Source organism: Maylandia zebra, linkage group LG10 (assembly GCF_041146795.1).
Source record: "Maylandia zebra isolate NMK-2024a linkage group LG10, Mzebra_GT3a, whole genome shotgun sequence".
NCBI lineage: Eukaryota > Metazoa > Chordata > Actinopteri > Cichliformes > Cichlidae > Maylandia > Maylandia zebra.
In genome coordinates this window covers 3,901,399-3,916,507 of record NC_135176.1, presented here as the reverse complement: position 1 = coordinate 3,916,507, position 15,109 = coordinate 3,901,399, and the positions used below count along the sequence as shown (strand labels likewise).

General features: G+C 43.9%; 1 protein-coding gene across 1 annotated transcript; it reads left to right on the top strand.

Annotated features, from left to right (window-relative positions):
* The first annotated feature begins 715 nt into the window (after positions 1-715).
* On the top strand, positions 716-14,679 carry kptn (kaptin (actin binding protein)). The gene is made up of 12 exons (XM_004561581.6): positions 716-1,245; positions 6,868-6,950; positions 7,027-7,111; positions 7,187-7,241; positions 8,631-8,709; positions 9,630-9,703; positions 11,386-11,492; positions 12,576-12,659; positions 12,750-12,813; positions 12,906-13,041; positions 13,711-13,884; positions 14,273-14,679. Exons 1-12 carry the CDS (start codon positions 1,044-1,046, stop codon positions 14,435-14,437), a joined length of 1,308 nt encoding a protein of 435 aa, XP_004561638.1. The 5' UTR covers positions 716-1,043; the 3' UTR covers positions 14,438-14,679.
* Positions 14,680-15,109: the final 430 nt, after the last annotated feature.

The window sequence follows — 15,109 nt, the reverse complement described above, 5'->3', positions numbered from 1 at the left end:
GAGGTCAGTGCTAATCACCGCACTACGCGTCTCTGGAATTTCTTCATCTGCATGAGTGGGTTAGCTCTGACCTCTGGTGGTTGAGCATCAATGTATTCATGCAACTAATTGTTTTGTTGCAGCAAATATTAATTAAACACACATGCATATAATAATACTGAATCAGGAATTGTCAAAGGTGTACGTGGAAAAAGACATTTTTAGAACTGAAATAAATGCAACCAGAAAATTAAAATCCCAGACAAAAAAACTTCAGCACATGCTTTCTTGTTTAAAAAGGAGGGATTTAGTGCCACTAGATGGCAGCACGATACAAGCGATGCACTGAATCTGTCACCCGTTTACTACACGAAGAAAAAAAGCCACGCGCTGCCTTTCATGGCGTAGTAAAGTGGAGGAATTAAACCAAACTGGGAGAAGGCTTATATTAAATTACAACCAATTTAAGCGTTTTTGTACCTCAAAAAGAATGGCTGATTTTACTCTGTAAAGGATGTGTGACATTTTAAATGCACGTAAAATGTCAGCTGGCAGCTGTGTTTTGACCACAGAATGAAGAAATTTCACGGGAACAACGACAAATCTACCTTAAAATTACTTTCTAAAATATAGCAATATTTTCAATTATTCCGATAGCGGTTTTGTCCACAGTGGCCCGGGTTTTCTCTCCCCTGAGTCCCTTATAGATATTAAAACCCATATTTCCAATGAAAGTGAACGCAGCTCGGGTCAAACCCGGATATTTTTCTTCATGCGTACTGTCTATGGCTATTCAAGTTGTTTATTATATCTTAGAGACACTCGTTAGAGGATATGTGATATCAGAATAAAATAATATTAACTGAGTTATTTTAGCGTCGATATGCAATTTGTGGAGAGTGTTAGCTGAATTTCAAAATGAACGAGCGGGAACATTTTTAATCCAACTCATTGTTGTGGAGTTTGAGGGCTCTGCAGCCACTACACAAGCACGAACGGGGAAAAGTCTAAATGTTTAATACAAATCTTAATATAAACCAGTGATTGTGCTTGTATCCTGCAAGATGCTCCGAGAATCGTATCCCTTCGTGGAGGACAGTTTCAGCCGCTTCCCGTCACAGAGCAACATTTACGGGCTGTGTCAGGCCGGGGAGCAGGAGCTGTTAGCGGCCACTCTCAAGGGGAAGGTGGTGTGTTTCAGATACCAAGAGCTGCAGCAGAAGATCCGACCGGTGGCCAAGGAGGTTCAGTTCACTTACATCCCAGGTACGCAGGGGAAAGACGGGTCAAGTGCTCAAGAACTCAAGTTTCAGTACTGAAGAAATTATGTTTATTTCTACTATTTCCTACACATTAAACATTAGACCTAGACCTCCTTTCCTGTTTCCTGGATCTTCTATCAAATAAAATAAAAATTAAAAAAAAAAAATAAATCTTAAAAGCAATTATAGAAGACAGCATCCGTCAAAGTAGATTTTTGGATCAGAACAACTTATACCTTCTCCTGTCGTCTATAAACTCCTTACATTTGTGTGACTCTTTGAAGAGACCTGACTGTATATTAACATCTCTGTGTTAACAGTCTTTTTCTTATGGACTGACCCCTGGGTTTGGAAAATAGACTGTACATAACAGATAGGATGTAACTGCTGTCACCCATTGGTTCTGAACTGTAAGACACAATCCAGGCAATACTGTGCAGTAAACAGCAGACCTGTTCAAAGTACAGAAGTCTGCTGCAGTTAAGTCAGGGCTCCAGCATGTGATGAGATGGTCCTTGTGGAGTAAGAGTGAATGGAAGTAAGTGGCTAAAAAGTAATTTGCATGACAAAAAAGCCACATAGAAACAGACAGGTTCAATGATTGGGGCCCCTGGTTTTTGAGGTCTGACAGACTTTATCCCCTCCCCCCCTTAACAACCAATAGACGACTTAAAATGAAGCTATAGGGGCCCCAGTGAGTGGGGACTGGAAAGAACTCTTGTTTTACTCCTTTGTTGTGCAAGTACTCAGATATGTGCACATAGATGTTGCTACAGAGCTTGTCCTTAAGGTAAGGAAGCTACACAACACAATAGAAAGACTGTGTTTCAACGTAAACTGCATGCACTGAATATTTTACTCACGTAAAATTACAGAAGTTTAACACTTCAAGCAACAACTAAACAATTGTACAGATTGTATATTTCAGAATGACCTATAGGAATGCACAAATATGGTCTGATATTAGTCTTTTTGACTCATGTCATGTTTATTACTCATGTCATGACTCATGTCATGTTTATTATTTCAGCTCACCCGTGGTTTTCTGTTGAGATTAGATGTCACAGATAGTAGGATGAAGACTTGAAACAGTTATTGTAATGAAGATTTTTTGTTTCCTTCGCCCAATCAGTGCATCCCTTCTATATTATTATAAAATGATAAGGTTGTTGATTTATGCTGAAGACTGGAATTTATTGTGTCACAGAAGCCAAAACTTTAAAACCAGCCTTCAACAAAACAGATTAAATAAAGGAGAATATACATATTCTCCTGCTGTATGCGGTTTGAGACAACATACAGCAGCGGTCCCCAACCCCTGGGCCACGCACCAGTACAAGTCCGGTCCGGTCCGTGGTCGTTTGGTACCAGGCTGCGAGAGTTGAGGCCCGGGTGTAAAATTGATGGTTTTCAGGGTTTTTATCGGTTTTTATCATTATTTTTTTAACGTTATTATCGTAAACTTGGTTTCCCTGGGTCTTTTCCAGTGTGTTATTAATAAATCTTTTCTTTTGGTTTTATTTTGTTGTATTTTTCCGCGACACCTTAAATGCCATCCATCCATCCATCCATCCATCCATCCATCTTCATCCGCTTTGTCCGGGGCCGGGTCGCGGGGGCAGCAGCCTAAGCAAAGAGGCCCAGACCTCCCTCTCCCCAGCCACCTCCTCCAGCTTATCCGGGGGAATACCAAGGCGTTCCCAGGCCAGCCGAGAGATATAATCTCTCCAGCGTGTCCTGGGTCTGCCCCGGGGCCTCCTCCCGGTGGGACATGCCTGGAACACCTCACCCAGGAGGCGCCCAGGGGGCATCCTTGTCAGATGCCCGAACCACCTCAGCTGGCTCCTTTCGATGTGGAGCAGCAGCTGCTCTACTCTGAGCCCCTCCCGGATGGCCGAACTTCTCACCCTATCTCTAAGGGAGAGGCCAGCCACCCTTCGGAGGAAGCTCATTTCTGCCGCTTGTATCCGCGATCTCGTTCTTTCGGTCACTACCCACAGCTCGTGGCCATAGGTGAGGGTAGGGACGTAGATCGACCGGTAAATTGAGAGCTTCGCTTTTACACTCAGCTCCCTCTTCACCACGACGGACCGGTGCAGCGTCCGCATTACTGCAGCTGCAGCCCCAATCCGTCTGTCGATCTCCGGCTCCCTTCTCCCATCACTCGCGAACAAGACCCCGAGATACTTGAACTCCTCCACTTGGGGCAGGAACTCATCCCCGACCCGGAGTGGGCACTCCACCCTTTTCCGGCTGAGAACCATGGCCTCAGATTTGGAGGTGCTGATCCTCATTCCTGCTGCTTCACACTCGGCTGCGAACCGCTCCAGTGCGAGCTGGAGGCCCTCACCCGATGAAGCCAACAGAACCACATCGTCTGCAAAAATCAGAGATGAGATTCTGAGGCCACCAAAGCGAAAGCCCTCCGCCACTTGGCTGCGCCTAGAAATCCTGTCCATAAAAATGATGAACAGAACCGGAGACAAAGGGCAGCCCTGGCGGAGCCCATCACCCACCGGGAACGAGTCCGACTTATTGCCGGCAATGCGAACCAAGCTCTTGCAACGGTTGTATAGGGATCGAATGGCCCGTAGCAATGGGCCAGACACCCCATATTCCCGCAACACCTCCCACAGGACACCCCGAGGGACACGGTCGAATGCCTTCTCCAAGTCCACAAAACACATGTAGACTGGTTGGGCAAACTCCCATGCACCCTCAAGTATCCTGGAAAGGATAAAGAGCTGGTCCAGTGTTCCGCGACCAGGACGAAAACCGCATTGTTCCTCCTGTATCCGAGGTTCGACTAACGGACGAACTCTCCTTTCCAGCACCCTGGCATAGACTTTCCCAGGGAGGCTGAGGAGTGTGATCCCCCTGTAGTTGGAACACACCCTCCGGTCCCCTTTCTTGAAGATGGGGACCACCACCCCGGTCTGCCAGTCCACAGGTACTGCCCCTGATCTCCACGCAACATTGCAGAGGCGTGTCAACCAGGACAGCCCTACAACGTCCAGAGCCTTCAGGAACTCGGGGCGGACCTCATCAACACCAGGGGCTCTGCCACCAAGGAGTTGTTTAACTGCCTCAGTGACCTCGCCCCCGGAAATTGGCGGGTCATTCCCCTCATCCCCAGACTCTGCTTCCTCCTCGGAAGACGTGTCAGTGGGATTAAGGAGGTCCTCGAAGTATTCCTTCCACCGCCTGACAATTTTCTCAGTCGACGTCAGCAGCGCTCCGCCAGCACTATACACAGTGCAGGTAGAGCACCGCTTTCCCCTCCTGAGACGACGGTTTGCCAGAATCTCTTCGAGGCAGTCCGAAAGTCTTTTTCCATGGCCTCTCCGAACTCCTCCCACACCCGAGTTTTTGCTTCAGCCACTGCCCGAGCCGCATTCTGCTTGGCCTGTCGATACCTGTCGGCTGCCTCCGGAGTCCCACAGGCTAACCAAGCCCGATAGGACTCCTTCTTCAGCCTGGTGGCTCCCTTCACCTCTGGTGTCCACCATTAGGTTCGGGGATTACCACCACGGCAGGCACCAACCACCTTGCGGCCGCAGCTCAATGCAGCAGCTTCGGCAATGGAGACGCTGAACATGGTCCATTCGGACTCAATGTCCCCAGTCTCCCTCGGAATGCTGTTGAAGCTCTGCCGGAGGTGTGCGTTGAAGATCTCGCGGACTGGGGCCTCTGCTAGACGTTCCCAGCACACCCTCACTACGCGTTTAGGTGCACCAGGTCTGTCCAGCGTCTTACCCCGCCACCTGATCCAACTCACCACCAGGTGGTGATCAGTTGACAGCTCAGCCCCTCTCTTTACCTGAGTGTCCAGAACATATGGTCGCAGGTCTGCTGATACGATTACAAAATCGATCATCGACCTACGGCCTAGAGCATCCTGGTGCCACGTGCACTTATGGACACTCTTATGTTCGAACAGGGTGTTCGTTATGGCCAAACTGTGATTAGCACAGAAGTCGAATAACAGAGCACCGCTCGGGTTCAGATCAGGGAGGCCGTTCCTACCAATCACGCCCCTCCAGGTCTCGCTGTCGTTACCCACGTGAGCATTGAAGTCTCCCAGCAGGACAACAGAGTCTTCAGGTGGAGCACCCTCCAGCACCCCCCCCCCCCCCCCCCCCCCCCCCCCAGGGACTCTAAGAAGGCTGGGTACTCTGAACTGCCACTCGGCGCATAAGCGCAGATGACTGTCAGGACCCGTTCCCCGACCCTAAGGCGCAGGGAACAAACCCTCTCGTCCACCGGGAAAAACCCCAACGTACCGGCAGCAAGCCGAGGGGATATTAGGATACCCACCCCAGCCCGCCGCCTCTCACCAGGGGCAACTCCAGACTGAGACAGAGTCCAGCCCCTCTCCAGGAGACTGGTTCCAGAGCCCAAGCCATGTGTAGAGGTGAGCCCGACTATATCTAGCCGGTACCTCTCAACCTCACGCACTAACTCAGGCTCCTTCCCCACCAGAGAGGTGACCCTTATGAAAAGGACATCGAGGGAACAGTTTACCCTGCCCGGGATAGGGTTACCGGGGCCCCGCCCTGGAGCCAGGCCCGGGGAGGGTGCCCGAGGGCGAGCGTCTGGTGGCCGGGCCTTAGTCCATGGGGCCCGGCCGGGCACAGCCCGAAGAGGAGACATGGGCCCATCCTCCCGCAGGCCCACCACCCGCAGGAGGCGCCATAGGGGTCGGGTGCATTGTGTGCCGGGTGGCGGCCAGGAGCGGAGGCCCTGGCGGACTGACCCCCGGCTGCCAAGACTGGCAATAGGGACCTTAAATGCCGGTCCGTGAAAATATTGTCGGACATAAACCGGTCTGTGATGCAAAAAAGGCTGGGGACCGCTGGGATACAGTATGAATAAATACAATGTAACAGCACTAAAAAGATACAAATGACAGAAAATCAAACAAAACAGAAAAAAGCAAAATAAAAACAATAATCAGTGGCCATAGTGATCAAACTTAAATACAGTGGTACAGGGAGCTTAATAAGTGAATCGGGTAATAAATGAAGGCATTGTGATATGATCAATGAAATACTTTCACAACAGAAGAGAAAGTGTTGCTGCGTTTCATATAAATGGTGTGAAGGGTGGTGAAGAACTATTCAGAACTGATACATGAATGTGTTCTTTATTTTAATGGTGATGTTGAATATTTACTGCTTTAATATACATTTTATATTTCTTCTTCTAGTCTGTAGAGTTTGCGTAGGGCATACATTTTTGTTTTCGTTTTAAATGACATCACAGTGTATCTGCTGAATATATTTTGTATTCTAAAAAAAGTTTTCAAATAAACATAAAGGGTCTGAGCAATATACTGTAGATGATATTGGTGGAGGTTAACAATATAGATCTCACTTCATGAAGGAGAGCATCTCTCTCTCATTAGCGCAGAGCAACAAAACAGATTTTCTGCCTTATAATGAAACATTTTCTCTGAATATTTATCCTGTTATTTCAGAAAAAACAAACAAGATAAATCATTCTGTAAGTCTGAAATGAATGATGAAGCTGTCGGTGTACGGTCGTATGTTAATTCTGTTATGATGCACGTTGTTGTTTGTAGTCGCTCAGTGCTGAAAAGGTTTGACTCTGTTTTCTTATCTAGTTGATGCAGAGATCGTATCAATCGATGCTTTCATCAAGTCTCCACCCAAGAGAGGTCTGGTGGTGGGCATCACCTTCATTAAGGTATTGTAACTTTAAAATCAGAGTATGAACTGTGCCATGGTAGAAGCATACTGATTCATGGCTGATCTCCTCGCAGGACTCTGGGGACAAAGCCACTCCATTCCTAAATATCTACTGTGACTATGAACCTGGCTCAGAGTTCAACCTGGACTCTATTGCACGTGAGCGATGCATTGTCTGCGTATGTGTTGTGCTCTCGCTGACATGTCCTGATCATGTCGTGTTTCTCTGAACAGAGAGCTGCCTGAATCTGGAGCTGCAGTTCACGCCCTTCCAGCTTTACCACACAGAGTAAGTTTGCTGCTGTACAAAGATAGTTCTTGCTGACTATAGTCACCATGGTAACTAACCTTGCAGATTTTGCCACATAGTTTTAACCAAGAATTAAAAGAGAAAACCGAGCTCTTCCTGATCTCCTGCTGCAGGTTATGACGATCTCCTTTGGGCTGTAGCGTCAATCAGAAATTACTAAGAAACAAACAGGCACAATACAGGTGGTGGCTGTAAGGGCTTCACACTGAAGCTGGATATGCAAAATGTGATTTTTGGCAGTTTAACGTGAAAGATGACTCATGTAAAAGATATTCGTGACGTCTTTGCTCATGCTGTTTTTGCTTACATAGTGAAAGAGTTCAGAGTTCTAATGGCCAAAACTCTGACAGTGTCTGAGTGTACGCGCTGCTGCAGCGTACTCCTACTAATCAAGCAGCATGAAATGACACGCTGATCAATATGATGCTGGCACCTGTGTTTGGGATTCCAGCAAGGAAGAAAATCCACTTCAGTTGAGGGAGCAGAAGCTTGTTTGTGTGCTTCCCCTGCTGTTATCATAGAAACAGACAGCAGAGGAATAACACACATACATCCTGGCTCACATTCAGGAGGTGAGCTGATGTCCTGCCCAAGTCTATTAGATTCATGTTGGACAGTTTAGCTTAAAAATAGCTCAGAAAATTGCTAAAAAATCACACATTTTGTAGACATTTTAAAACAAGAATACATGGAAAACAATTAAAAGTAAATAAAAAATACATGCACAATAATCATTCTGCAGAACTGTGGACCGTTTATATGATTATCAATCATTACAAAATACAGAAACACAACTCCAGGCTGGTAGCATTACAACTTTAGCTACTTGACAACTGAGATTTCAGTGCTGTTAAATATTTAATGTTTTTCTCAAGTACTGATAAATCTATTGTTACCACATTTTATATCCTATTGCTGTGCTGAATCATCGTGTTTCTGCAGGCTGACTCAGTTTCTCAGCTGGAGTCCATCATTTTTCATGAGCTGGTACAGGAATATTCATGAATGGGCTTTAGTGTCTTTATGGCTGTGCTCAGTCACTGAGCAGTTTAAGTACAGACTGTGTGTGTGTGTGTCTGGATAGTAAATGTAATGTTTTTCTCAGGTAGAGCAGGTCGTCTACCAGTCAGGGTGTCGGTAGCTTGACTCCTGGCTCCTTCTGTCTGTGTTAAAGTACCAGTACAAATAAAATGCTTAGGTATAGATAGAAGCTGTATGAATGTGTGATTGGGTGAGTGAGACTCGAAGTAGAAAGCATTTAGTGCTCAAATTAAGTAGAAATATATCGAAGTAGCAGTATAATGTATATAAGTACCAGTCCATTTACCATTTATCATGTGAGTGAGCTTGTCTCCCTCTGTCTGTCAGAGTGCAGTGTGCTGAAGGAGGGAGTGAGACGGTGTTTCTGCTAAGCGGTCATGACCAGAGGATCCACCTTTACAAGGAGGTCAGAGACAATACCAGATCAGTGCATTCTAATGACAACTTAAAATATTTGTCTCCTTCTCATCTGTGTATCAATGTATTCTCTAGTAAGTCCCTTTATCCATTATGTGGAGTCACGGTAGCAGCAGACTAAGTAGGGGATTGCAGACATTAGAGTTGGGAATCACCTCTCATGTCTAACCATCAGAAAGTAAACGGTTGGATGGCTTCTCTTTGTGTTCCCAGTGGAAGCTGTGGGGAAAAAATCTTCAAACATCTTTCTTTAAAAATATTGTTGAACATAAAGTAAAATCTGGCTTCAGCCTTTCAGAAGAGCCAAAAATAAAAATGTCTTCCACAGTGAGAGCCTGTTTACTGTGAAACCCACTCTATGTGTTGTCTAAGCTCCACTGCAGCTCAGCAGGGACACCATCCCTGGAAATTCCAGAGGGAGTGTTGGACCAAACAGCCATTGGATTTGTCTCAGTCATACTTCTGAAGCCTCATACTAGCAGAAAACAAGAACTGTGCTTTGTTCTTCCTCGTCACCTCCACTGGAAGCACATAATAAAGGGATTTTGTTATGGCTAGCATGAACAGGAGGAAAGATCACAGCAAGTAAACCCTGCTTTAGTGTTCACTTAGGAACCTGAATATAATCAGACAGGAAAAATCATTAAAAAAATTCTTTTTAAAAGAATTTTATGAAAAAAAGTCAGAATTCTGATTTTTGTTCCAAAACTGTGAAAAAAAAAAAATCCTAATCGTCTTCCAAAATTTAAAATGAAACCATATAGATGCATGCAACAGAACTAATACTACAGGAAGCATTGGAGATAAAATATGATTGTAATCTGTTGTAACTTTGTATATCTGAAGATGTTTACTTTGATCATGCAAACATCAGCGTTGCATTCAGCCTGACTCTCTTGTGTCTAACAGAACGCCTCCTTGCATCAGTTTGAAGAGCAGCCAGTGGAGAGACTCTTCCCCGAGCTGCAGCAGCTTCCCAGCAAGTGAGTCCCTTCAGCTCTCATCTCTCTGGATGTGGCCGCTGGGCTGATTGGGTTTGATGAGGGATGAGCATTATGTGTTTCTCTGTTAATCAGATTCATGATTTCCCACATTATCCAGCTTACTGTTCTGATCACTGTTTGTACAGTTTGTTTGTACTCAGTTAGCAGGTCTATTACTATACACAAGAACGATAATGTCATTATAGTGTCATTTACTGAAGTTTGAGTAACGAAGGAAGCATGGAAATGTGGAAAGAATGTTTTAAGATACGAAGTTACGAAGAGGATGGTGCATATAATAACAGTCAGCAACACTGAGAGTTGAACAATGAGACCAAGACAAGTCCCACATGTTTCAGATCTATCATCCATTCTTTTTCCACTTATCCGATTAAGGGTCACGACGAGGCTTGAGGCAGCTCCCATAGGGCAAGATGCGGCTACACGCTAGACTGGTTGCCAACCTGCAGCAGGGCTAACACAGAGAGACAGACAAGCATTCACACCCTCAGTGTGGGGAAAGTCTTCAGTTTTTGGTCTTGTTCTTTGCTCAGTGCCTTTAAAAAATGTTGGATTTGTTGTGTAATACCTGCCGACACCTCCCATACAATAATGATTTAACGAGAAACAAATAAATACAGATAATACTAAAACTCATAAAGTGATCATTGTTATACACCAGGCAACAAAATGAAATGAATAGATTTACTGTGAAAAAGAGCTCTAAAAGAAAAAGCAGCACATCATGTCAGGACCTAAAGAAACTCAGCAAGAGATGAAAAACAAAGTCACTGATATCTGTCAGTCTGGGAAGTGTAAAAAAGAAATTTCCAAAGATGTGGGACTTCAGCAAATCACAGTGAGAGCCATTATTAACAAATAGAAAAAACCTGCAATAGCAGGAACCTTCCTACCCAGCCAGCCTACCCAAATTACTCCGAGAGTGCCAGACGCTTTCCTTTCTTTCTCCGACAGGTCAGGTAGGCTTGAATAGTTTTTTTTCTTCATAAAATAAATTAAATTCATAATTTAAAAACTGAGTTTTGCATTTCCTCGGGTTATCTTTGAATATAAAAATTCCTTTGATGATTTGAAACATTTAAGTATGATAGATTTACGCAAAGCTAAGTAATCAGGAAGAGGCCAAATAATTATTCCCAGTACTGTAGCTCTTTGGGAATCACCTCGTTGGCACAAAAATATAATTTTATGCCCATCAAACTGTCAGGCACATCTCTGGAAATTTTCCAAAGATTAAACTAATGAACTGGGAGCAATTTGTATTTTTTGTGATGGGCCGCTAGTAACGAACTGTCTAATGATACAAGTTAAAATTAGTTTTTTACTAAGTTGTCTATTATGTGTAGAAAGCAAAGATTCGTCCCTTGAGTTAGGTGCCTTTTTTAATCAAGCTGTTGTTTATTTAGCATCATAATAATAACGGCTTAACAAACAAAAAGCATTTCTCTGAAAAAAGGGAAAAAGTAGCCAGTGTCCAAAGAAAAAGTTTGAATGACTTCCAGAAAGCCTGAACAAGTGTGTCTACTTTAACAATGACAAGAACGTTTGGCTTCTTGGAAGCAAACTATGATAGTTGGGTAAATACTTTCATTGTTATCGATACGAGAAAAAAACACACGTATCATCTGTAAACACGTTTTTGTTTCCTTGTCTCTGTGCAGTGTGTTATGGATGGATATACAGAGCATAGCTGGAGGCCGGCGGCTCTCGGTGTTTGGCTGTCAGAATGGCTGTGTTGGGCTAGCTGTGGTCAGCCAGACTGAGCTAGGTGAGGCGAGTGGAACGTACTTGAACGTTCCTCTTAGAGTCGCTCCATCACACGACTGTCTCATGATTCCTTAACCACCACTGACTTAGTCAAACTGAACTCCCGGCTTCTCTGCAGGAATGCTGAACATACAGTGCATCCGAAAAGTATTCACAACTTCACTTGTTACACATTTTGTTACATTACAGCCTTATTCCAAAAATAAATGAAATTCATTTTTCACCTCAAAATTGTGCACACAATGCTCCATTATCACAAGGTGAAAAACCAAAAATATGACATGGATGTACATGTAAGTATTCACAGCCTTTGTTCAGTACTTTGTTGAAGCACCTTTGGCAGCAATTGCAGTCTCAAGTCTTTTTCAGTATGAAGCTACAAGCTAGCACACCTATTTTTGAGAAGTTTCTCCCATTCTTCTTACAGAATCGCTCAAGCTCCAACAGGTTGGAGTGTCGGTTCACTTTCAAATCTCTCCATTCTCTTTCAATCGGATTAAAGTCTGGGCTCTGGCTGGGCCACTCACCCAAAGCTACTCCTTTGTTATGTAGGCTGTGTTTAGGGTTGTTGTCCTGCTGGAAGATGAATCTACTCCCACCCTGAGGTCCAGACCACTCTGGCTATCATCAGGAATGGCTCTGTATATTGATATATTCATCTTTCCCTCGACTGGTCTCCCAGTTCCTGCTGCATAGCGTGATGCAGCCACCACCATGCTTCACTGTAGCGATGGTATTGGCAAGGTGGTGAGAGGTGTCTGGTTTTCCCCAGACATGACACTTGGCATCAAGACCAGAGTGCGAGTTCTTGACTATAAATCTTTAAAATGTTAAATGAGATTCTTTCCCACACGTAGCATAACATAGGTTACATTCCACCATACAATGCTCTCTACAATAAAAAGTTGTCTAGTTCGATTAAAGATTTGTTGAAGTATGTTAAAAGAAGCCAAAGCCTAATTACGTCCATGCAATATTAAGTTTATAGGTGTGTCTATCCATCATTTTGGCTTTATCATTGATGTCCCCAAGTGTGTTTCTGTATTTGTGTTTTCAGTATTGTGTCTGTGTGTGTTTATGTCAGAGGTTTTGCAGAGCTGGCGGGTCCAGTTTGACAGTCCAATCTCTACCGTGCTGCTGTTCCCTCTGAGCTTCCACACAGAGGCCGGTACGATTCTCCTCTGTTACATCTGATCTCTGCTTCACTTTGTGAATCTGCAGCGCACTTCAAGATTGTCCATTTCTTCTTCTTTTCCAGGTGTGGAAATGGAAAGCTATAACCTACTAGTGGCCAGTACCATAGAGATGGCAGTTGTGTACAGGTCAGAGACAAATGAATGGTTTTGTGCAGTTTTGCTTTCTCTCTGAAGACGAAGAAATTGTAGGTTTTTTTGTTGCATGTCTTTTATTGCAGAGATGTCCAGAAGGACGGTTTGTCCCAGGCCACATGCCTCTTGGAAAGTGACCAGTGGGACGCAGTAGTTTGTGCTCTGGTCATCGATCTGGATTTTGATGGGCAGAAGGAGGTGCTGTTGGGCACATATGGACAGGTAAGACCTTTACTAATGGATAGGCTGTATTTTATTTATTTATTTTACTTTTTTAATAAAAGTCAATGTATTTATCCATCTCTTAATACTTAAACCCTTGGCCTGAAGCCCTTAGCTCCATGATTGATGGTTGCCATTGAACACAAATCTTTTTCACTGCTTGCCACTTAAGATAAAGGCTCAGTCATTTCATGGAAATGCTACTTATTGTAGGTCTTAACTGGGAAAAAAGGAGTGCATTTATTACTACTTGTAGCTGTAGAAAAATAATTTCTACTCTGGTGATTAGTTTCACCAGCAGGATGCTGTGGATGTGTGGGATTGACTCAAAACAAACTGCACTGTTTGTTCACAGCAAAGAAGGAAGATATGAGCCGGTGCATTGTTGTGACTTCTTGATCTGTTTTTAATAGTTTTTGAATATAAATGGACCTCGCTGGCTCAGAGGAATAAATGAAACATAGGCACCGTATCGTTAGCAGGATACACTAACAGCTTTCTGTCTTCATGGGATTTTCTGATTGTAAGAATATAGAAGATCTGCTCATGAATAAAGTGGCAAAGTAGGTACGGAGGAAGTGAGTATGATTGAAAGGGAAAGATTATAGGTTTTGTTTTTTGATTTAAAATGATAGATTTATATATAAATCCTCTTTTTCTATAATGCAGGAATTGCTGTGTTATAAATTCCAGCCCATGGGAAGTGGACAAAATGGACAGTTTCAGCTGCAGTGGAGACGGAGCTTCAAAAGTCCTTTGCTGTCCCTCATATACTTGGATTTAACTGCAGATGGTTTGAGAGAGCTGGCTGTTCTCACACTGAAGGGACTGCACATCTTACAGGTTTGTAGCTGAAACCTGTGTGACAGTCATGGTACTGTGTAGCGTCCTCATGGTCACTGCCTGCTGAACTCAAGCTAAGAAGAAGTATTTGAGCTGACATCGAGTTGCCAGCTGCAAAACTTTAAACGGAAAATGATTTCATGTGGTTTTTAGCCCACGTTTATGACTTCATTAATGATTTTAGTTGGATTTCGCCTTCAGAATGAGCTTTTGTGATTCAAGTGCTATTCTTCATCACTGAGCAGCTGGAATGAGAAAGCATCCATATTAAGCTCCAAAGAAAAAGAATCACCATGATCTGCTTGTGGAAAAATAAATATCTTAATCCACACGTTAGCGTTGTCACCCCTGCAGACACTCATTATTTCACTCCCCTTTGTCTTTGCAGCACAGTCTCTCCAGCACCGCTGATTTGGTCCTTGAGCGGCTCACACAGAGGGAGTCGGCGCTAATGGCCAGCTCGGAGGTGGAGTCAGCGAGAGCACAACACACTGAAGACAATGAGGCTCCAGCTCAGAAACTGGAGTGTATAATGCAGACACCCTCAGATTAACAAATGTATTGCATTTTTCTCCCCACGTGTAAATCCTGGTGGTTCAGAATGAAATCTCTTAAAGGTGCAACGTGAAGATTTTTCTCAGGGGTTCATCTTCCTGGAGGCTGATGAGAGACACTGGTTTCAGAAGTCATATGTAACTGCTCAGGTCTGCTTCATGGTATAGTTGTAAAAAAGGCTGAATTGTGACATGATGACAGTGTACAGTTATTTGCAGGTAATAAAGGACATCATATTTATATCCTGTTTTTGTCTGATTTGATCTTTCCCTGTGTCAAGGAGGTTAGCTGATTGGTTTGTTTGTTTGTATGGCTTAGCAGATTCAGTAGAGTGATAAAGTTAAATATTTTCTGACATTTTATTTATAATAAAACACATTGTTACTTCTGTAACATGCCACAGGTTGCCATCTTAAGTATGCTGCTTACACTTAAAGCCTAGCTCAGTGCAGAACAGTCACCAAGCGTTCGCTCCTCCAGAAGGTGATTATTTTGATTAATAATGCTACAGCTTTACTGCTCATGACACTGGTTACTGTGGCTCCTCAAGATGAAAACAACAAATCACATCATTCAAAAATGCAGAAAATGTGCAAAGCTGGACAAAAAATGCTTTTCTACCAATATAGATGACCTGATCTGGCTTTCATTTGTTAAGCTTTGTATTCTT